Here is a 21772-nt window from a genome sequence, read left to right as displayed (position 1 = left end):
TTGTGGGAGGACATAAACAGGTGAAATTGTGACTTGGCGAATGGATTGCATTCGTGGATGAGTTTGGATGAATGAGTTTGTGTTGTGAATTTGACAATGAGATTGTGTCAAGAAACTTCCTTCGGTTAACTTTGTGAGGTATGCTTTTGGAGTCACTTAGGTCAAAGCTCTTGCTTTGTTGGCCAAATTAATCTCTAAATGCCTTGGTTTTGTACAATTATAATCCAATGACCTATAAGTTAGCTCGTTAGGTATTGTTAATGTTGTTTGTTGTATTTGGACTATTGACCTTCGTGATTGCTTTACCTATTTATTGGACTTGAAGACGTTAGTATTATATTAAGTTAATCCCAAGTTCAGTATTCTTCTAAAGAAAAAAAATCATTTCAAAAAAGTGGTTTTTCGCTCATCGAATTTGAAAGAAGTCGTGACGCCGATCATAGCTCAATTGACATGCAAGTGTGTAAGTAATCACAAAGTTTATGGTTAAAATCCATATACTCCCACTCATACTTTAAAAAGTGCTAATTTTGTAAGGCTTTATAAAAGGGCAATTTACAATTAAGTTAAGTTTCAGTCCTAAAGAAGTTCAAACACGTTACTTTTTTTACACTACTATAGTTGTAATATAAGTTTTAAGATTAATCAAATACGTTATGGTTTTGATTTTTCTCTGCAAAAGTTGAATTGGTTTAGATTGAAATTTTTTTTGAAGATTGAGTTTTGATTATGCTTTTTTCGAATATATTAATCTTCGTAATTAAGTTATTGCAATTATGGTTACCAATTACCATTAATCTTTACCTCAACTACATTGTCTATTGATTAGATTTCTTCCTCCATTAGTTCCTTTATTTCATCTTACAACAAGTCGTTCTTCGTTTTTTCTACTTTAATTAACAGTATTTCGTCACATTCTTTGAAATTCAAATATGTAAATGTCTTAAGTAAATGATAAAAATAAATACATGCATACAAAATTTGTTTTACAAGATTAAACTAGTGGCACTGTTTGAGACGAAGATTCTCTATAAATATAATAATCACTACTTGCAAAAAGTTATTTAAAAGCTTTCAAATTAGGTACGTACTATTTCAAAACTCTTAACTTAATGTGGTATTCTATTCAATGTTCATTTTTTATTTTCTATTATTATCCAAACTAAAAACAATTCACACCCTTAACACCAATTATTATAATTAAACTATAATAAGCTAAGACTATAATAATTCACTTGATTAGGTTTGAAAACATCTTACAAAAAACGAAACTCATAGTAAAAATCAGGAGTGTCCAAGGGTTCAATTGAGTTCGAGTACTTTTTAAATCTAATCCAATTGTCTGGGTAATACAGTTATTTAACATAAATAATCTTTATTGAATAGTGAACTCAACTTAATCCAATCACAAATCATTTGGATTAGATTGATTCGAATTGGTCGAATCAATTAAACAAAATGGTAGCAGATAAAATTTTGATACAATTATTTTTATACAATGAATTAAGATTAAGAACTCAATGTGTATATTAGAAAACTAATCAAATCAACATAAACTATATTTATATATAAAAGTATCACAAGTAGAAAAATTGATTTTTACAGTAAGAAATCAAACACGCGCCTAAATTGTCAACGATGCCAGAACAATCTGAGCCGTTGATCACGTGTCCCTAGGGTTTATACAAATAGTAGATCCTTCGATCAAACAACCCCTCTGCTCCGGCCGTCTTCGTGTCTCTCATCCTCTCACTCTACTTCAGGTCGCAGCTTCAGAGATGGTGAGTTTTTGCTCAAATCTTAAAGAAATATCCTCTAATTTTTCTAGCATTTTTTAAATCTTAGCATTCAGTGAAGATAAATGGTACGGAATGAATTTCCCGCACTGTATACATTTTTATTTGTTCAATTTCATGAGGATCTGGACATTACATTCAGTTTTACTTCAAGAATACTACTTACATTCAATTGATATTTACTGTTGTGTAATCGAGTTGTTCTCCAATAGCGTTGTTGGGGATGATTGAAGCAGAGTAACTGCAATGTTTCGCTTAGTTTTGTTAACGATGTTCGTTTCAGTATTGATTGTCGTGATCAGAAAGATGTTGATGATGTTTTTTTGTAGGCTTTCGCGAAGGCTCAAAAGACGAAGGCATACTTTAAACGGTATCAGGTTAAATTCAAGAGAAGAAGAGGTATTTCCCACTTTTTTTTTTTTTTTTTTGCTTGTATTCTCATGAATCATACTTGAGAAGTTAATTGTCGTTTTCTGATAATGCAGAGGGCAAGACTGATTATAGGGCTAGGATTCGCCTCATTAACCAAGATAAGAACAAGTACAACACTCCCAAATACCGTTTTGTTATTAGATTTGTATCCTCATACATACAGTTAGCTGAGCAGTGACAGTGGTTTTTGTTTGATTTTCTAGTTTCTTAATGGAACGAACTTGCAATTATTGGTTTCTTTCCTTCAGTTTTCCCACCCTAAAATTTTTAATGTCTGGGGTCTTTATGCTTGCCTCAATGATAGAAATATCTGTGGACATACCATTTACTTAGTGTTACGAAAACGATATGCATTGTGAGTGCTGTGTTTTACTGATTAGTCCTTTGATTTATGGTAAATTGATCCAACAAATTTATTAATATAGAATCAGTAATTCCTTTTATGGTTCGTTAAGATTCTTGTGAGTCCTCATTTTTCTGTAACTATCTTTGAAGACATTTGATGTACCGTTACCTTCTATCATTACTTTTTATGAGCATCTTCTTTTTGTTGTGAATGGTGAGCTCTATTTTTGTTCACTTTAGAAATGGGAACCTTAACGTTCATATGTAGACCAATAAGGATATTACAGCACAAATAGTGTCTTCTAGCATTGCTGGTGACATGGTTCTTGCTTCTGCTTATTCTCATGAGCTGCCACATTATGGTCTTGAAGTTGGTCTGACAAATTATGCTGCAGGTACTACTTTTGCATTGTAAATCTATTGGGGGCTGAGTTTTTTTTGTTCTCTTACTAACTGCTTTTTCCTATCATCATTTATCTGGAATGGGTGCATGAAACCTGTTTAGCCTACTGTACTGGACTTCTATTGGCTCGCCGTGTCTTGAAGAAGCTTGAGATGGATGATGAGTACGAGGGTAATCTTGAGGTATTCTATCCACTCCCACCATCACCTTATGAAAAGGCAAAATAGAATGAAATTCACCCCTTATATTAAACTCTTAACACTGGAAGCGTTTGTATGATTAGGCTACTGGAGAGGATTACTCCGTGGAACCCACAGATAGCCGAAGGCCTTTCAGAGCCCTCCTTGACGTAGGTCTAGTTCGAACAACTACGGGAAATCGTGTTTTTGGTGCCCTCAAGGTATATATTTAGTTAGTCCATTTAAGATGAGCTGTAGGTCTGTTTTCTTTCTGCTACATGCATTATTTTTATCTGGTTTGATGCATGTTGCATGAATGATTTTATTGATTCTTCTTCTTCAAACCATGGCTGGATACAAAAGGATTGAATTATCTTGTTAAACGAATTATATTTTTATATGGCATGTTTACGTGCATGTTTGCATGCACTTATATCTCTGTATTTTGTTTCTTTGAACTGCTGTTCAACATTTGAAATTTGAATTCTGTTATAATTTATCGGCTTATCGTAGTGTTACTATTACGAGTAGTTTTTAAGCTCATTTCTTGTTCGGAATGTAATTTGAGAATTGAAATATTACAAATTTATAACTGTGATAGTTAATCAATATTTGTCCATATTCTTTGTAATTCTAGTGGCTCTTGGTATCTTTCTTGAACCTGAAACCATTTTTTTTAAGACTGAAGCTATGAATTTTACGTCACACAGGGAGCTTTAGACGGTGGTTTGGATGTTCCACACAGTGTTAAGAGGTTTGCTGGCTTCTCAAAGGGTAACAATGAGCTCAATGCTGATGTTCATCGAAAATACATTTTTGGAGGTCACGTTGCTGCCTATATGCGGGTAAAAATTCCTGAATTTGATATTCGAGCGTGGAAATTAGAGTAGTTATTATTCAGTCTTGAAGAATCATGTTCACTTTTATGAGTTGTATTACTCAGACCTTGATGGAGGACGAACCGGAGAAGTATCAAACTCAATTCAGTGATTACATCAAGAAAGGGATTGAGCCTGACAACATCGAAGAGTTGTTGAAAAAAGTTCATTCTGCAATCCGTGCAGAACCATTGGCAAAGACGACTGAGAAGCAACCACCAAAGACCCACAAGAGGTAAATGTCGAAACTCTAGTTTTTCCCGACTGAACTAGAATTTTAATTTATAGTTTTGTATCCTTACCCTGTTTTTCTCATAGGTATAACTTGAAGAAGCTTACATACGAACAAAGGAAGGCCAAGTTGGTCGAGCGTTTGAATGCATTGAATTCTGCTGCTGGAGCTGACGATGATGAAGACGACGAAGAGTGATTCAACTAGCCTTGCCTGGAATCACAACACAAACTGTATTTCAACCAATTCTATCAGTACCAACCATTTAGCTTATGTGAGAATATCCATATATTATATTTTTTTCTGTCTCCCCGAGGCGATTTTGCAGCTTTTTTTTTAATCAAAATTTCTTAGTGTTTTCTTGATTTTTGATGGCCATAGTTCTAGTTTCCAAAATTCAAAATTGAGATTCTGGATAAAATTAAATTTTTAACTCGGTCGTTGGTTTATTTATGCCTATTGCATCATATATTTTGGCTGTTCGTTGAATAGAGCTTGTGGATGGCCTTGTAGTGACCTAATCTTCGTAAAATTTAGGGAAATTATTTGTTTATTTCTTTTGGTATTTTTAGATTTGCAGATCGATGATCCTAGAATTTCATTGTCTATTTAAATTTCATATTAAAATATAGGTTGGTTTTATTTTTATCCTTTCCAATTTGATTCATTTAATAAAGTTTTACAATGGGGTCATGCTGTGGTTACTTTCCTTAGGGTTTATTGATTATCTTTTGAGTTCGTGTATTATGTATGTTTTCCCCCTTCTAAGTTTATTGTTAGTTATTAATTCTACCCTTTCAATTAGCAAGGGTAAAATTAAATTGAATTTTGAAATGATGAGACATGATAATAGACCTAATTAAAATCATTTTATAGGATGATTCTTTCAACAATATATGTGTTCGGTGGGAAAAAAAAATGATATTTTCAAATCCGTAAATTCATGGACTATGGAATAAAAAATACATAAAACATAAACTAATTCAAATATCTACTTAATTAATAAAAATTACAACGAAATTAATAGATGATTTTAGATTTTCTACAGGCTAAATCTAAAATTAAGCCGCTCATAGAAAATTTGCTTTAGTGGGTCATTTTTAGTCCACTTGTGAGTTACACTGTTCCAGTCTTGATAAGTAATAAGTGAATGAAAAGTCTTAATAAATAAATGAAGGAAAGGAAGAAGACAATTGTCAAATTTTCTTAATTATCCTTTCAATATCAGGAGACGAATCCAAAAACGATTAATTGGGTTGATAAGTACTTTTGACAAGTCATAAATATGGTACATGCCCCTGCTCCTTACAGCGAGTTAGGTGCAAAACCTTACCTTAACCTAACATACGAAGGTTATTTAAAAATTAAGCATATTTCCTCCTCATTTCATATGATTATTTGCATCATTCGTAATAATGAGAATTGGATTCTTTTAATTTTATTTTGAAAAACAAGCTTTTAAAAGCTGTTCTTTTTAGTTTTTAAAAATTTTGTTTGAATTTTTAAATCATTGGTAAAAAATAGATAACAAATTAGTATTTATATCTTAATTTTAAAAAACAAAATGGTTAGCGATGTAAATTACTACCATTTATATATATGAGATAGTTGCAAATGTAGCAATTATATTCAACATAATTAAGTATATAGAAATATTTTTAAAAAATTGCAAATATAGTTGTTAAAATCTATAAATGATAGAAGTCTATGTTTACAATTTTTCTAAAATATTAATGCATACTTAATAATTATTCTAAAAATTGTTATCTATCGTAATTATTCGGCGTATCTTCGTATACAAGTTTGGTTTAACCAAACTTGGGCCTTCAGGCCCTAAGGCCCAATACATACAACTATTAAAGTTAGCCCAAGTCAAGATGTGGCCCAGGCCCATTTTGTCCTTTGGTTTCCTGGAGGACAAGAAACTTGCATTCGACTTTCCTGTCAAAATCCTTAATGCGGCATCTTCCCCTCCATTCCGATCATTTCCTTCGACGTTGTGGGGTTTTTGTTTGGTTCTAGTTTGCGTTGCTGTTCTCTTATTGCTCTAGGTTCTACCTCAAGGTAAAGTTGAAGTGTTAATCTTTTGCTCCTTTTCTTTTTGTTCTTCGAATTCATATGCGGGTTCACTACACTGATTGCATACTGGAACCTGTGTCTTTCATTAGGGTTTTGGTATCGACATGTTTTATTGGTTGAAATTTGCTTGCATTTTGATGAATTCACGGATCTGTTTTGATTTGTTACATGGATTTCGATTGTATGGTTCTATTTTTTATGGTCGATGAGTTTTTGTGTCGCTTTATGTCTAATCGATTGGAGGGTGTATTTGGTTTTTGGACGTTGGTGTTGTTTTGATCATTTTCCGGGTAGGGTATTCCAAATAAACTTTTCGTTAATTGAGCGAAGTTGAACTTGCTCGTTCATCGGCATTGCTGGGGGTGTTTCTTGGGATTTCTTTTTTGTACTCTTGATTTTTTGTCTTGTTGTATGGATAACTTATTTGTAAGACGAACCGTGTACTTAAGATTGATATTTGGTCTACAACAGGAGTTGAAAAATGAAGCTTGATACCAGTGGTCTTCAAACAACCGCCCCGATGTTTGGGCCAAGAATGGAGGCTCTGGAAGGGTTTGCAGCTGCTCCATCCTTTGAGATCCCTAATTCCAGTGACGTAATTTGTAAATCATTTCTCATACTGCTTTCTGGGGTGGATGCTTCTCTATAGAATTGCTTTTTCTGACTTTGATATCCTCTGTATTTCAGTTTGATGGCTTTCAGAAAGATGCCATTCAAATGGTAAAGCCAGCCAAAGGAACAACCACACTGGCTTTTATTTTTAAGGAAGGAGTCATGGTTGCTGCTGATTCTCGTGCCAGCATGGGAGGCTATATATGTATGTGTTAACTTCATTACATGTGTTCTTTAACCAAATTTCAGATTAATTTTTAGATGTGGCTTGGTTTAAATTTCCTATTTAGCTTTTTGCCCGTTGCTCCTCCCTCCCACTATCCTCCACTGTATTTAAGTTATTATTTTGTTATTTGAGTACCGTTCTTTGTTTTGATCTAATTTTTTGTTTGATTGATCAGCATCACAATCTGTGAAAAAAATTATTGAAATCAATCCTTACATGCTTGGCACTATGGCTGGAGGTGCTGCTGATTGCCAGTTTTGGCATAGAAACCTTGGTGTTAAGGTAATTGGCAAATGTTCATTTACTTTGAGTTTTCCTCTTACGACTCAACTTTCGAATGTGCTTCAGATGTCTATCCTTCTCTATTCAATTAACCATTCCTTGTGAACGTTGATATTTTGGATTTTTCTTCTGTGCTTAGCTGATCATCGTTTTAACATGATTTAGTGCCGCCGACACGAGTTAGCAAACAAGCGCCGAATTTCAGTTGCAGGAGCCTCCAAATTACTTGCCAACATTCTGTACTCCTATCGTGGAATGGGTCTTTCTGTTGGGACTATGATTGCTGGATGGGATGAAACAGTAATAAATAATGATTTAGTTTTATTTTCTAATTTTAAGTAGTGGCATACATTTTATTTCGTTTTCATATTTTATTTGATCTACAACTTACCTTCTTTTTTGGCATGTTAGGGTCCTGGTCTATATTACGTAGACAGTGAGGGAGGGAGGCTGAAAGGAACAAGATTTTCTGTTGGATCTGGTTCACCCTATGCCTACGGTGTCTTGGATAATGGGTTAGTGAGATTCTCCATTATCAGGATATCTTCAATATTTCTCTCAATTCAGTTATTTTCTCAGAACTTCATATTAAGAAGAACAGTTGTAGTTTTGTGAATCACCATGATCCGGCATGACCTTAATTTGGAGCATATAAAAAAACAATGGTAGCCAACTAATTAGGACATTAAATTAAATTTGTGGAGTCTTATGGATACAAAAACGGCTCTGCCGACATTTGGTAATAAATATTTTATTTTAGAAGGAAAAAAATTGTTAATTGATATAGTGACAATTGCACTTAGGTAGCAAGTACAAGCTTGTTTAGGATGGTTTGAAATTGTTAAAATAAATTGTCATGTCATGTTGAGAATCATTTTAACACTCTAAAACTAAAAGTGGATGGATTCAACACCCCTTCTCCTGCAATACCGTTCCATGTAGAAATAGCAGAAAGCCACCAATTAGAATTAGTTAGAAGCTCATCTGGTTATTGTGATTTTTTCTTGGGCTTGAATGGCATAATTCTTTCCTTCTGTCATTCTAATTTAACACTTTGCCTTTTCTCTTACCTTTTCTTCCCTCATCTCTAATCAATGGCCCATCTATCCATCTTCTTCGATCTATGTATATATATCAATTGATGTTGTATGACAAAGCAGATATCGGTATGATTTGTCTGTTGAAGAAGCTGCCGAACTGGCTAGACGAGCTATTTATCATGCAACTTTCCGAGATGGTGCCAGTGGTGGAGTTGCTAGCGGTATTCCTCGGTCAAAATGTCTCTTGATTGTATTACCAATTCGTGTGCTTGTGCAAACTCTCTCTGACTCTTTTTGTTTTGAATGCCATCGATCAGTTTATTACGTGGGACCAAATGGATGGAAAAAGCTTTCTGGCGATGACGTAGGAGAACTTCATTACAACTACTATCCCGTGACACCAACTACAGTCGATCAGGAAATGACTGAAGTAACTGCCGCTTGATGATTGGATATAGACTCGAGCAAGTTAAGACAACACTCCCTGTGGATTTGTGTTAGGGGCAACTGATTCTAAAGAGATGCTTTAAATGTGGTATTTTTAAAGTTTAAGTGTTTACAACTCAAGGACAGAACCGTAGAAAGTTCGATTGGATCTAGGTTTGGAAACTTGTGCTGCAAGGAACTTTCTGTTGCGTTATTCTAGTTGTATGGTTTGTTGGAGGACCTTGTCTGTGTTTCCTAAATTTTAAATCCATTTCTTCATTGGGACTACCCTCTTTACCATGCTTCTGCTTTCCAGTTTAGCATTCTTTTTCCATTTATGATCCGAAAGTTGGATTTTGTTATATCAAACAAAACTTTCAGATATTTTCTTTTTGAAAAATGGTCAGGGATGTTGATGATATACGATTAATCTTAATTTTTACTAGAGTTTTAGATATGGTTGTGAAAACAAAAATGGCACTTTTCTTTCAAGGGCGAAATGAACTTTTAAAATTCAAGTTTTATGATATTTGATTTTACTCTTTTTAAGTGTTTAATTTTTCATTTCTTAAAAGAATAGAGAGTTGGTACGAACGAAGGGTATATATATTTGCGTCCTTTTTTGCCCTTCCATTCGTTCTCCTTGTGCAATGATCAAAGTAATGGCAATGGAACAATAAAGATTACCCTTTTTTTTCTTTCTTTTTTTTGTGTATTCATTCAATTGAGATTGATAATTTGATGGTTGACCCGTAGCGAAAGGAACTGTTAGTTGCTTCCTAAACAAGAAATCTCCGAAGGATTTTTTTTTAAGCAAATCAGAATTGGTTTTCAATTGAAGACGAATTAAAATTACTCTCATTCTCACATATGCATTCACGTAGGAAAAATTAGTGTATTTGGGGTCATTTTAATTAATTTAAATGAATTTTATTGGTTTTCAAGTTGTCTTATTTCTCTATCACTTTAGTTTAAATATGATAGATGTTTATCATGATCATCTACTCTAACAAGTAAAATTTTAATGAATTTATATATATTTTTAAGGTTTTTTCATTTAAAATAAATCTCTTGTTTTCACATCATAACCATTTTAAATTTATTAATCCAACATTAGAGAGAAAAAGAAACATTAGTTAATTTTTTTCAAAAAATATTAGGTAAAAAATCAAAACTAAAAACACAAACCTTAAAATCTAGAAAACAAATTAAAACAAAAAATTAAATCTAAAATTTTAACAATTATGAAATATAAACTTGGAACTAAAACTGACTTAAAGCTTTTACGTTTTGAAATGTAAAAAAAAAAAAAAAACAGCAAATAAGAAAATATTTGATGCTAAGAATTTAAAATGATATTTTAATCAAATGATAAATATAAATAATTTAAAAGTAAAAAAAGGAAAAAAGAAAAGTTGCCATCAGGTCGGACTCGTCAGTCGTCTGAACCGCGGAATTCTCAGCCGGGAGTTGCTCGCCGCTACTCAAAACCTCGGTTATTGGGAGGTCAAGAAGTTCCTTTCCTCTTCTTCTTTCATTTCCGAAGGATTCCGATCTGACAATCTCTCGGGACTTGAGTAGGACCCCTGCTTTCTTTTCTTAATCTCCATTTCTGCACCTTCGGTAAGTATTCTGTGATTTTCTTGGATTAGTGGTTTCGATGTTATTGGGTTTTAGCGTTTTACTTGAATTTAGGTTTTTGGATTCATGGGTTTGAATAGAATGCTCCTTGGGGTATTGGGAGATTCGGATCTTTGTTGTAGGAAGTTAATGGTTTAACATTGTTTTGTTCTCTATCACCGATTTGTGAATCGAATTCGAGGTTAACACCTCAAGATTTTGATATGTATTTGCAACCACGTTTTGTTGTAGTTTCTACACAGAGATAGTTTGGTTTAGCTTTGTTGTGACGACCTTAAATCTCGCTAGAAACTTAGGAGTCGTGTTTTGGACTTCCTAGTAATCGAAAAGTTAATTTTGTTTGCCCTATATTTTCCAATTATTAGAAGTGTTTGTTGTTAATTCCTGATTTTAGTTGTAATCGTGGATAACTGTGGATGTGCTATGATCGAACTGCATTTTGGTCCGTTGCTAACTTGTTTTTAACCTATTTCTAGATTGAATTGAAAGAGGATTGTTAACGTGATTAATACCTGGCACTTTGAACATGGTAAATGATCCTTGTTTTTGGTGTTTGGACTATAAATATTTTCTTAGCTTGGATAAATAGTGGTGCTACTAAACACTAATATGGTTGTTTTTGGTTTTTCAGTCGGCTCTGTTCAATTTTCATTCCTTTCTGACAGTTATTCTTCTGGGAATTTGTACCTGTACCTATGTGAAGATGCATTTTCCTGCTATTCTTGAGCAAAGAAATGGGTACTTCCTTCTTGTCTCTTTTTCTATATACTGCATTGAGATTGATATAGAAAATCTGGTCTAGCTTGTCGGCTAAGTGTTTCTATTTTCCATTTCATGTTGCTACTTTTCTTTTCTTCTCCCTACATGTTTGGAGTTAATTTGATGCTTGGAAATAACCGGATTCTTTTTTTCACATCTTATATTTGAATTTCCTATGCAATATTTACATATGTTGGTTCATTGTAAGCACATTGGTTATCATGGTGGTGTATTAATCACGGACTCGGTCCTTGGCTAGATTTCATGTTTCCCTTTGGGCTTTGATTTTGAAGCACTTCTGTAATTACTCTATAGGTAACATTTTATTTAGTTTGTCCCCCTTCTGTTAGTTGGGGTCTTTTGGTGGGCTGTTTTTTTTTTTTCTTTTCTTTTTTTTAATTTTATTTTATTGTATGCCCTTGCATTCTTTCATTCTTTCTCAATGAAAGCTGTTTGGTTCATAAAAAAAATCACTGTCTTGGTTGTTCTTGCTGTGCAAAATCATTTCCTCTTATTTTCAAAATACATGCACATCATAATTTCATGTAGTTGTTAATTGACTTGTTCATCTGACAGGTTCCGTGGCTTCTTTTGGAAAGCAGCCAGAATAGGTAGGATTCTTGATTAAACTTGCGCATTTTTTTACAACCCTGAATCTTTTGCTGGAACAATTTATGAGATACAGAAGAGCTGTAGGATTCTGAACTCTTTCTTTCTTCTTTTTGTTTCTTCCAGCATTTCTTTCTCTTTATGGGCCTGCATTTTTGATGTCAGCAATTATACTCTATGATTTGATCTCAAACTGTATCATTGGCCAATAAAATATCTTAGAAATCTCTCTTTAACAAATAATCAATCATAAGGCTTGTTTGGGAGATGGAAACCTGTTCTGGCAGGGTTTGGTTGTATCTCAAATGCACGTTCTTTGTTTGTTTGGTGATTTTCTTGAAACTGAAGGGTTTGTACTACTAAAGAAGTAATTAGTTTCTTTCTTATTTGAAAAATAACATTATTGTGTTGGCCTTTTAAATTTCTAGTGATCATTGATCAGCAGGCTGTCATTGTCCATATCAGTATTTATATCCACAAAAATCACGTAAGAGAGGAAATGGAGGAAAGAAATGAAGTTTTAGTTAAACATTTAACAATTAGTTTGGCATATTTTTTATTGCCAATTAAAACAATGCATTATTATCTGACGGGATGATGTGCTGGTTTGTGATTCAGGTGAACGTTTGAGTCCTTGGGTAGCTGTGGGATGTTTCTCAATGGGAGTCTCAATAATTTTCTTCTGAGCTATGCCTATATTCCCTTCTGATTTATTTAGCATGTCGTGCGTTACAGTCTTATTTTAGCAAGAGGGCTTTTGATATTAGAGTTCTGTAGTGACATGGTTGAAAGCTGTTTAAATCCATTATTACACGAGCATTCCATTACAAATTGTTTTGTTTGCTATGCAGTCTCAGAAATTTCAGAAAGGTAGATCATTGCTGTGTTACTTTTTTCAGATTCTTATTAGAAAGCAAACGAGATATTGTTGTTAGTTGGTCACATGATGGACAAACACAAACCAAATTTGGAAATTGTTTCACTAAAGTTTCTCTAGTGCCTTGTACTACTTTCGACACATACCTTCTGCTTTGACTGGTTGCCCTCTTTTCTCCAACTTACTCCTAATTCCCTTAGTAAAGGATCCTTCCTAGCATCTCATTTGCTCTAGTAAATTAGAAATCTCATGTTTTTGTTTTGTTTTTTTTGCCTATTTCCAGTCCATAAATCATTGTCTGGAGACTGCATAGTGGAATGCCAATCTACATCAATCTTAGCCTATAGTTTAGGATTGAAACTTCAAAATAAAGTATCGTAGAAAACACTTTATTAGGAGTTAAAAGGTCTGAATAGCTGTTAACCGAACTGATTCGTTTTTACAATTCAGTTCGGTCCCTTTCACCTTTGGTTTTATCTGCACTGTTGATGCTGGTAATGCCTGGTTTTATTATAAGTAGTGAATTGAAGATCAAAATGAATTCAAATCAATCTTTGAGAAGGCATTTACCAAGTGGATCTTCTCATGAAATGGATGTTTGTTAAACATTAATTCCCATTGTTGTTCGCTGGAGCATCTTCCAGGACTAGTTTTGGCCTGTCGTTGTCTAACCAGCTTTATCAGGTAAACTCTACATGTAGTTATACACTCTGTTTTTTCGTTTTTAAAATCACATGTTCATTGAAGAGACCGATTGAAAACCCTTTGAATAATTAAAATTGTAAGCTTTTTTTTTTCTTTTTCTTTTTCCTTTTTTTTTTATAATGGAAAAATGTAAGGTTAAATTATTAAAAAATACCCATGAACTTTGTTTCAAAAATACTTTTGATGGAAACACCGTTTATCTGCATCCTGTCACTTTTTTTCTTCTTACATTTCTATTCTCTCATCTATTTTAATTTATCCCCAACATTTTCCTATTTCTTTTGCCCCTTTTTTCAAACCTTCTCGCTCTCCTTCTTCCATTCCCCAATCATAATATGTTGTTTGAGGTGTACTTATTTTCTATGCACAATTATAGGATGAGAAACTGAGAGTGTGTGCAAAAAGAAACACATCGAGAGTTTGGGTTATAATTTTATGGATGACTGAGAAGAAACAAGAAATAAAACATGTCCATTACCAACTTTTGTAGCGATGAAATCATTGTTGAGTGTTTTTGCAATTCAAATTAGTCTATTTTTGTTGAAAAAGAATTTTCATGTTAGTAGACGATGTTTCTTTGTCATTTTTTTTTTGTGTTTGAAAATTAGGTTCTCTTTAGTTGCTAAGTTGACTTCTTTTTTGTCTGTATACATTTCTAGATAATTGGAAATATAGCACTATAAGTGATAAACACTTTTAGACTCCTTTAATCAAAATTACTCTATATCTATAGGTCTTTTGCTTTAGACTCTATTGTTAATTTACGAGTGCATCTATTTTATGCAACAAAGGATCAAATAGAAAGCTCTTTTTCTTTTTGTTTTTCCCCAACAGATTCTGCAAATTTCTCTTTTGAGATACACTCAATATTGTGTAGAGGAAGCATATTGGCTAAAAGCATAACAAAATTGTTGAAGATTGGTTTGCCAAAAGGAAGAGAAAAGCTTCAGTTTTTGGAAAGAAATATTTGTTGGTTGAAAATCCCACCAACAATCTTCATTAAAGTATATTTAAAGAAATCCCTCAATGCAATCTTCGAGAGAATAACTAAAAGGGATAAAGTATACACATTAAATCAAAATATACCATATGCTTTTATGTACAAATCTTAATCTTTTATACATCATTTCTCAACATGGGATTAGTTTCCAAACACTCAATCCTGCAGCAAAGGCTTGATGGATATCCATACCAACTGATATCTTCCTACATATTATTAAAAAATCATCATTTTAAACTCGCAAACAACCCGTCGTTTACCAGATACGACAAACATCTTCGACTTGATTTGATCAGCCAGCACACAAGAAACAATGTTGGTTTCAACATTTTCCAAGGACAGCAAGTTGCAAGCAATGTAAACATGAACAAACATCAGATGCTTCTAACCCTTTTCATGAGTATCTATCATGATTCCTGGCTTGTTTTAAAGCATCATCAGAGTATTGATGCACCAAAAGATCACTAAGATAATAATGGTATTTGCGTAAATGATTGGAGAAATCATCATCCATTGTCAGGAAATAAAAATTGGAAATGAATTAGAATTTGCTAAACAAATAAGTCAAGTGGATAAAGAAGTGTTTGGCATATTCCCAACCGTGTTACTGCCTTTCACTCTAAAAATGAAACTCCATTGTCAAACCTTGATGGTCACACTGCACAAGCACAAGCCAGATGGTTTAATGTCTGAGGTTTTCCATTCTGAACCAGGAGTTGCATTTGGATCGTATGACAAAGTACGGTATTCAGGTTCGTTCTTCAACGAAAAGAGCAGCAGCTTCCCGTCCAGTATGCCAAACCGAAATCCAATGCTTGAGCTACCAGTTAATGGAACTGGTACCGTCTTCCATGAATTATCCTCCGGATTGAACATGGAAAGCTTCCGTTGGTTCTTCCATTCCATACAGAAGAGCTTCTTACCAACCACAGCATGAGCAGTGACCATGACACAACCATTTTTCATCTCGCACCAACTATGCCTCTTGGGATTGTATACGTCCACGAACTTCGAATTTCCAATCGTGAAGCTTGACCTTCCACCCATGACATACAGCTTACCATCAAATCCACATGCAAAACAGCCTGATCGAGGGCGACGGAGGCTTTCAATTAGAGTCCATTTGTCAGTTTCGGGGTCATACACCTCAGCACTCGATAGATTGTCACCTTCAACTCCATAGCCTCCAACCACATAGACAATCCCATCAACAGCGGCACAAGCAAAATCGTATCGAGCTACATTTAAATTGGCCAGTTTGCTCCACCTGCATCAACGTTTCAAGACGTCACATAACTAACTAAACCTTTCCAAATCACATTCTATTTCTCTGTAGCAAGCAGAGAAATATAACAAAGCAATGATAAAATAAGTTTGAACTTTAAATGGTCGGTTTCCCAATTGATCGTAAACATAACAAAAGTTCCATATCAATGAGAGTTTTGGTTTTGCATAAATTCTATACTGAATATTCCTCTAATGTAAAACCTAAGATGAATGGTCAGAATCAAGCAGCCTGAAACCGGTCTACAACAATAACTATCACCTCATTAACAGTTAAGGCTAACAAAAACAATGAGATCATCAAAATTAACTGTAGTTCAAAGTTCAAATTCATGGTCCACGACTTTTTTGTTAAGGGAAACATAGAAACCATTATGCTCACTAATAGCTTCACGAAGCAGAGTCCACAGAGGATTCAAAGATTGGAAGATGATCCCCGCATCAGGCCGCTAAATATGACTAAAGGGAAATAATATAGGGTAATTAGAAAACAATCAGAATTATCAACCAAAACAGGCCTAATGCTAATCATAACAAGTATGAAAGCAACTTCTGGAAACATATATTTCTACATTCACATGGATAGCATACCTATTAAGGCAAGAATCATATTGATAAACGTCTGATGAAACAGAATCAGTCCCATCGGCAATTGAATAACCAGCTATGACAAGAAGCTTCCCGTTCAGAACAACCACTTCAAAACCAGCCTTCACTGCTCCAGGCATTGGTGGAAGCACTCGAAACTTATGTTCCACACAATCAAACACTTCCCAGTGGCATTCCTTCCTTACAGTATCCATAGTTAAGAAGTACAGCCACTCCTCAACTGCACCAGCTAATTTCCTCTCAGTTATGAATTCCTTGCCTTTAATGAATGACCTCCAATTCTTGCTAACACCAGCCATGGATGGATGGCTAGAACGAGGAACAAGGGCAAGACACAGTTTTGCTACATCATCAGGTAAGCCAGGAAGGAGAGACTCATAATCATACTGAGAATGAAATCCAGTATCGCTTTTTGAAAGACAGATTGAATTCTGTTTAACAGTGTTGATGATGCACATCTTTGGTTCTGTGAGCCTCTTCTTTCCAGAAATGAATCCAGGCATTATCCAAATAAAGTAACCAATTAAATATCGTACAACGATGACTGTTTTTCTTCAACAGTATCGCTCGAATAGTGTAATAACTTATCTTGGACTGACTTCAATTAAAGAAATTCCTGATATCCTTCACTAATTGGGATTCTGCAAGACCAACGCATAAACGAAGTTGCAGAACGGATCACTGGAGCAGCAAACGCAGAAGACTTAACGTGTCTTGTCCAGTCTGATTCAAAGTCCATACCAAATTCACGTTTTTGTTTACTAGATATTGCCGTATGAGTGATGTTCTGCAACTTTTTAGGGTTATCTCTTCCTCTATGCATTGTCAAAATACCTACACATTGTGCAGCACAAAGCTTAAATTTCATGCTCGTGAAATCGGAAGAAAATGAGCAACTATTCACGGCGTCATAATCAAGAGGAAAGAAGAACATACCAGTCAATGCCATAGAACTTGCCAAGTTAGCCCCCCATAACTTCCATATGAAACAAGGGAAACTAAAAGTCTGAAATACAAAGAATCATAAACGATTAGGGCAAACTAATCCCAATAACACACGTTTAATATCAAAAGGAAAATACAAATCCAATAATTATTACTATAGAGGCACAGTTCACAAAAATCATAGAACTTGTGAAAAAGAAAGGACTTAGAAAACACGAATAGAAGATGAAACTACATCCAGTTCAGATAATTTATGCAATCTTTCAACAGAGTAAAAAAAAAAAAATCACACGCATAAGCAAGCAAGTGATGCAGGCATGGACAAAATTACATCCCGATAGCCTCCTGATAATGAAGTAAAACCGAAATTCGAAGAACTACGAAGAGAAATACAGGCAACAAATTGGATTCAACAGTTCCCTCCTCCTAAAGGGTACTAAAAGGAAAAAGCTCTTCAACCAGATCTGGAACCAATTAATCTGTTACAGACACCGAACTCAAAATTGAACAAAAAAGCAAGAAGAACCCCGCAACATTGAGCATCAAGGAAAACCAATATGAACCAAAAGAAATTCTCAGAACGAAACCAATTTCACACACTTCTCAAACACTAAGAAAAGTCGCATACTCATTAGCAGACGAAGAAATCGAGGGTTAGAAATGGCAGAAACGAGAGCAAGCAAAAAAATGGGAATCTAGGATATAGCATAAACAGCAACACAAACACAACAGCACAGCATTGCAAAGGATTTCAGAAGCTACACAAGTAAAAAAAAACAAAAACAAAAACAAAAACCCGCCTCCTAAAAATTGAAATAAAACAAAAGCCCACCTCCTAAAAATTGAAATAAAACAAAAACCCACCTCCGAACAATTGGAATAAACAAAGACCCACTTCCTAAAAACTGGAATAAACAAAGACCCACCTCCTAAAAATCGAGAAAAACAAAAACCCAGCTCCTAAAAATCGAAATAAAGGAGAAACTTAGAAATGAAAACTAAATGGAAGCAAACAGAGGAGTGAAGTAAAATGAAGTCAGATCTGAAGGAAGCAGGAAGCATGAAACAGAAACCAAACGAAGAAAAAGAAAAGTGAAGAAGAAGAAGAAGAAGAATACCTAAAGAATTAAGCAATGGAAGATGATAAAAGTTGGTCTGAGTTTGGTTAAGGAACGCGTTGAGAATGCAGCAACAGAAGAAGGGGGATTGGATTTTTATAGATAGCAAAGAATAGGGAATGGGAGAAAAGGATAAAACTGACAGAACCAGACCACGTCAGAAGGAGATTTTCCCCGCAACTGCTGCTGTTGCTTTTTGTGCTTACCAAAGAGACGAACTATTCCGAGACCATTTACCTACATTTTACCATTTTCTTCCTTTTTCCTATCTAATTTTATCCAGTTTTTTTTAGCTCATTTTTCGCACATTCTTCGGTTGAATTTTACTTTTGGATAATAACTATTCGATTTTTAGAATTAATCATGTAAACGAAATTATTTTTTCCGACAAAAAAGTTTTAGGCTTTATTAGTTATTTTCAACTCATGAAATCCAGTGAAGTTTTGAAAATTAAAGAAGAAACAAATTTTCAGGAATTCTGTTTGTTTCTACAATTGTATTTTCTTAAAAAAAAAAAAAAGTGAAAGATAAGAAATGGTTATGAATAGTAAAAAATTGAAATTTATTTCAACGAGTAGTAAAAACAATTTAGAAAGTATGATTGAATATATATATATATATATATACACGTTGACGAAAATTTTATTATAATTTTACCCAAATTATAATTATATTTTATAATGCATTCTTTTGTAATTTGTAAATCACTTTCCTTTGAAAATTATTTTTAAAAAACATGAATAGATTTTATTGGAAATGGGAGAAAGGTAGAGGAAGAAAAATCATTATGTATTGGTCGGTTGTGCAGACAATGATATTTGTGTATTCCAGTTTGCTATTTGCATTTATTCACAAAATCAATAATCATATTCTCGAGTATTGATTATTTTAGGATATTGCCCAAAAAGTATACTTTGAAACCATAAGAAGGTTTTTAAAAATTAATCCTAAAATTATATTTTGTGCAAAGTAAGTCTTTGGTGGAAGATTATTCAGATGAAATGACATGAAGTAAATGCTTCCTTTATTAATATGACAACAATTTTGACTTAGAATACATATTTTTCTTCAGTTGACTATATATAACGTGATAATGACGTCTAAAAATATTACATATTATATCTTTTCCTGAATATTTAAATCTCGAGTATATTCAAGAAGGATCAAATTCTCTCAATTCTTTAGTTTGTTTAATTGAGATCAAAAGATATATAATTATAATTAAAAAATATATATTCAAACTTTTTTTTTAAAAAAAGAAAACTTATCTCATTTTGTTTTTACTATATATAAATTATAAATTTAATTTTCAACAAAAATATTTTACTTGACAACATAAACAAATATCGTGTAAAAACGATGTTATAAACTTTAGAAATATTAATCGAAATAAGAGTTGTTGACTTCATTTTTTATCCTAAGAAAACTTTAGACCACAAAGACTAAAAACAATCATTATGATTGGTTAACTACTTTTAGTATGAATCCCAAGACTAAACAACTCCACTACGACTACTTATCTAATTTTTCTTTTTATATTACAAAGTATTTCGATTTTTAAATGATCTTTTAATGAAAAATAAATGATGATAGAAAGATTAACCTATTAATTGATGAGTTATATAGTTAAAACTTATACCTTAAATAATCAAATAAATAACATAACATGTATTTAATTCATTGAGGTACGATAATATAATTCTCTAATATTAAAATCTTAAAAAATTCTAATTATATAAAAATGAAAAAAAAAAAAAAAAAAAAAAAAAAAAAGAGATTAGGTTATGAGACAATTAAATTGGATATGACTTTTAGAATTTCCCCAAGTGGAAATAGAGAGGAGGGGCCAATGTCCTTAATTGTCCACACGACTATATATATATATATATATCTTCACAATCTCATACTTTGTTCTCAATAATTGGAGGGTGAAATTACAAACATGTCCCTATCTCAAGTCCCATTCGTAAAAAACAATAGAAAGGAAAAAGAAAATAAAGATATGGGGAGGGGGGGAGAGAGGATCCTTACGTAAGGTCAAAATTGGCGTTGATTACTTAATTAAATGCTAATGAATCAATTTTCATTTATGGCTTTCAACCATTTACACCTCCAAACTTTTGACTCTATTAAAACATATAATACTAATTATACCAAACTTTTTTTTTGCTATTTGTTACATTTAAGAGGTTAATTTATATAGATGTTACAAAAATTCAAAATTATTTATGATCCATGTAACATATTGGGTAAATTATGAAAATAATTACAGATTTGTCTTGACGTTACTTATCTTTCTTTTTCTCCTTTTTTACGATTTATTCTATTATATTTTTAAACAATTTATTCTTCTATTTAAATCTCATATTTCATATTAAGATTTTGTGACGCTAGCTACCTCATATTCAGGGATATCAACATAGTTTAAATATTATTTTGACATGATCTAAACGATTTTTTTCATTGGTAACACCATCATTTACTATGGTTAACACGATTATTTAAATTTGAATTTATTTTTTCATCATTTAAAAAGAACTATTCGACCGTATTGATATGATTCAAACGATCGCTTACTATAGTTAACACGATCGTTTAGATTTGAAATTCTTTTCCCATCGTTTAAAAAGAACTACACAATTGTGTAGATGTTATCTAAACAATTGCTTACTATAGTCAATGCGATCGTTTAAAATTAAGTATTTTTTCTATTGTTAAAAAAAAAAAACTACATAACCGTATATCATGACCGAAACGATCATATACTATTCGTTTAGACTGTAGTATACAATCGTTTAGAAGAAGATTACTCACACGAGCCTGTGATCTATTAATATGAGTTTACGAGTTTTTTCCGTTTTTGAAATTATTATTTTAATAGTTTATTATATTTTTGAAAAGGCCTCTTCAAAACGTACCCTTTTGTAAAATATTTATTTATCGATATAATTTCTTTTTTTTCTTTTTAATGAAAAACGAAAGCTAAATTCATATATATATTTGTGTAAAAGTGAAACTCAATATCCCCATTGACATTATATAAACGTTTCATAAGACACAGCAACGTGGCCAATAAATTCCCACACAAAAAAACCGTTTTGGAAGCACCTGAAAAAGACAAAAAATGATCTTCGCTAAAAATTCATCGAGAGGAATTACCACAAACACTTTGTGTGCATTCTGATTTAACTTTTCTTTGATGTCCTCACCAAACAGATTCCCACGGATTGCTTTATTTCGTTCGCATTTTCGATTTTACCAATGCTCTTTACGAATATTGTTCTCACACAAACAC

The 21772-nt window shown here is 33.1% G+C and overlaps 4 protein-coding genes across 5 annotated transcripts; 3 read left to right on the top strand and 1 right to left on the bottom strand.

Moving 5' to 3' along the window:
* The first annotated feature begins 1594 nt into the window (after positions 1-1594).
* Positions 1595-4718, top strand: LOC103488491 (60S ribosomal protein L5-like). Its single transcript, XM_008447269.3, has 9 exons — positions 1595-1781; positions 2126-2195; positions 2282-2373; positions 2842-2968; positions 3079-3158; positions 3260-3376; positions 3866-4000; positions 4099-4268; positions 4352-4718. Exons 1-9 carry the CDS (start codon positions 1779-1781, stop codon positions 4461-4463), a joined length of 906 nt encoding a protein of 301 aa, XP_008445491.1. The 5' UTR covers positions 1595-1778; the 3' UTR covers positions 4464-4718.
* A 1439-nt stretch (positions 4719-6157) lies between these two features.
* Positions 6158-9230, top strand: LOC103488492 (proteasome subunit beta type-5). Of its 2 annotated transcripts, XM_008447270.3 has the most exons (8): positions 6158-6329; positions 6816-6939; positions 7032-7161; positions 7358-7464; positions 7630-7764; positions 7876-7979; positions 8625-8725; positions 8822-9230. In XM_008447270.3, the coding sequence occupies exons 2-8, from the start codon at positions 6826-6828 to the stop codon at positions 8947-8949; spliced, it is 819 nt and encodes a 272-aa protein (XP_008445492.1). In that variant the 5' UTR covers positions 6158-6329; positions 6816-6825; the 3' UTR covers positions 8950-9230. The 2 variants fall into 2 exon arrangements, with proteins under 2 accessions (XP_008445492.1, XP_050938057.1); XM_051082100.1 differs by lacking the exon at positions 6158-6329 and having other exon boundaries at positions 6816-6946.
* A 1094-nt stretch (positions 9231-10324) lies between these two features.
* On the top strand, positions 10325-12959 carry LOC103488493 (uncharacterized). The gene is made up of 5 exons (XM_008447271.3): positions 10325-10553; positions 11048-11100; positions 11203-11309; positions 11907-11941; positions 12558-12959. Exons 2-5 carry the CDS (start codon positions 11098-11100, stop codon positions 12623-12625), a joined length of 213 nt encoding a protein of 70 aa, XP_008445493.1. The 5' UTR covers positions 10325-10553; positions 11048-11097; the 3' UTR covers positions 12626-12959.
* A 2023-nt stretch (positions 12960-14982) lies between these two features.
* Positions 14983-18941, bottom strand: LOC103488494 (F-box/kelch-repeat protein At1g67480). The gene is made up of 4 exons (XM_008447272.3): positions 18478-18941; positions 17351-17420; positions 16397-17248; positions 14983-15788 (listed from the first exon to the last, which is right to left on the bottom strand). The coding sequence occupies exons 3-4, from the start codon at positions 16915-16917 to the stop codon at positions 15161-15163; spliced, it is 1149 nt and encodes a 382-aa protein (XP_008445494.1). The 5' UTR covers positions 16918-17248; positions 17351-17420; positions 18478-18941; the 3' UTR covers positions 14983-15160.
* Between the last annotated feature and the right edge of the window lie 2831 nt (positions 18942-21772).

The sequence above is a fragment of the Cucumis melo genome, chromosome 3 (assembly GCF_025177605.1).
Source record: "Cucumis melo cultivar AY chromosome 3, USDA_Cmelo_AY_1.0, whole genome shotgun sequence".
Taxonomy (NCBI): Eukaryota; Viridiplantae; Streptophyta; class Magnoliopsida; order Cucurbitales; family Cucurbitaceae; genus Cucumis; species Cucumis melo.
This window is presented reverse-complemented; position numbering and strand designations above follow the sequence as displayed.

What these genes read in the sequence shown, in the direction of transcription:
- LOC103488492 (XM_008447270.3), top strand. Translation starts at nt 6,826, where the DNA reads ATGAAGCTTGATACCAGTGGTCTTCAAACAACCGCCCCGATGTTTGGG. An exon ending in CAGCATGGGAGGCTATATAT is followed by an intron (nt 7,162 to 7,357) that starts GTATGTGTTAAC and finishes TTGATTGATCAG; the next exon opens with CATCACAATCTGTGAAAAAA. An exon ending in TTGCTGGATGGGATGAAACA is followed by an intron (nt 7,765 to 7,875) that starts GTAATAAATAAT and finishes TTGGCATGTTAG; the next exon opens with GGTCCTGGTCTATATTACGT.
- LOC103488491 (XM_008447269.3), top strand. An exon ending in GTGTTTTTGGTGCCCTCAAG is followed by an intron (nt 3,377 to 3,865) that starts GTATATATTTAG and finishes TACGTCACACAG; the next exon opens with GGAGCTTTAGACGGTGGTTT. An exon ending in ACGTTGCTGCCTATATGCGG is followed by an intron (nt 4,001 to 4,098) that starts GTAAAAATTCCT and finishes TGTATTACTCAG; the next exon opens with ACCTTGATGGAGGACGAACC.
- LOC103488493 (XM_008447271.3), top strand. An exon ending in ATTCTTGAGCAAAGAAATGG is followed by an intron (nt 11,310 to 11,906) that starts GTACTTCCTTCT and finishes TTCATCTGACAG; the next exon opens with GTTCCGTGGCTTCTTTTGGA. An exon ending in TTGGAAAGCAGCCAGAATAG is followed by an intron (nt 11,942 to 12,557) that starts GTAGGATTCTTG and finishes TTTGTGATTCAG; the next exon opens with GTGAACGTTTGAGTCCTTGG.
- LOC103488494 (XM_008447272.3), bottom strand. Translation starts at nt 16,917, where the DNA reads ATGCCTGGATTCATTTCTGGAAAGAAGAGGCTCACAGAACCAAAGATG. An exon ending in TATGATTCTTGCCTTAATAG is followed by an intron (nt 15,789 to 16,396) that starts GTATGCTATCCA and finishes ACGTTGATGCAG; the next exon opens with GTGGAGCAAACTGGCCAATT.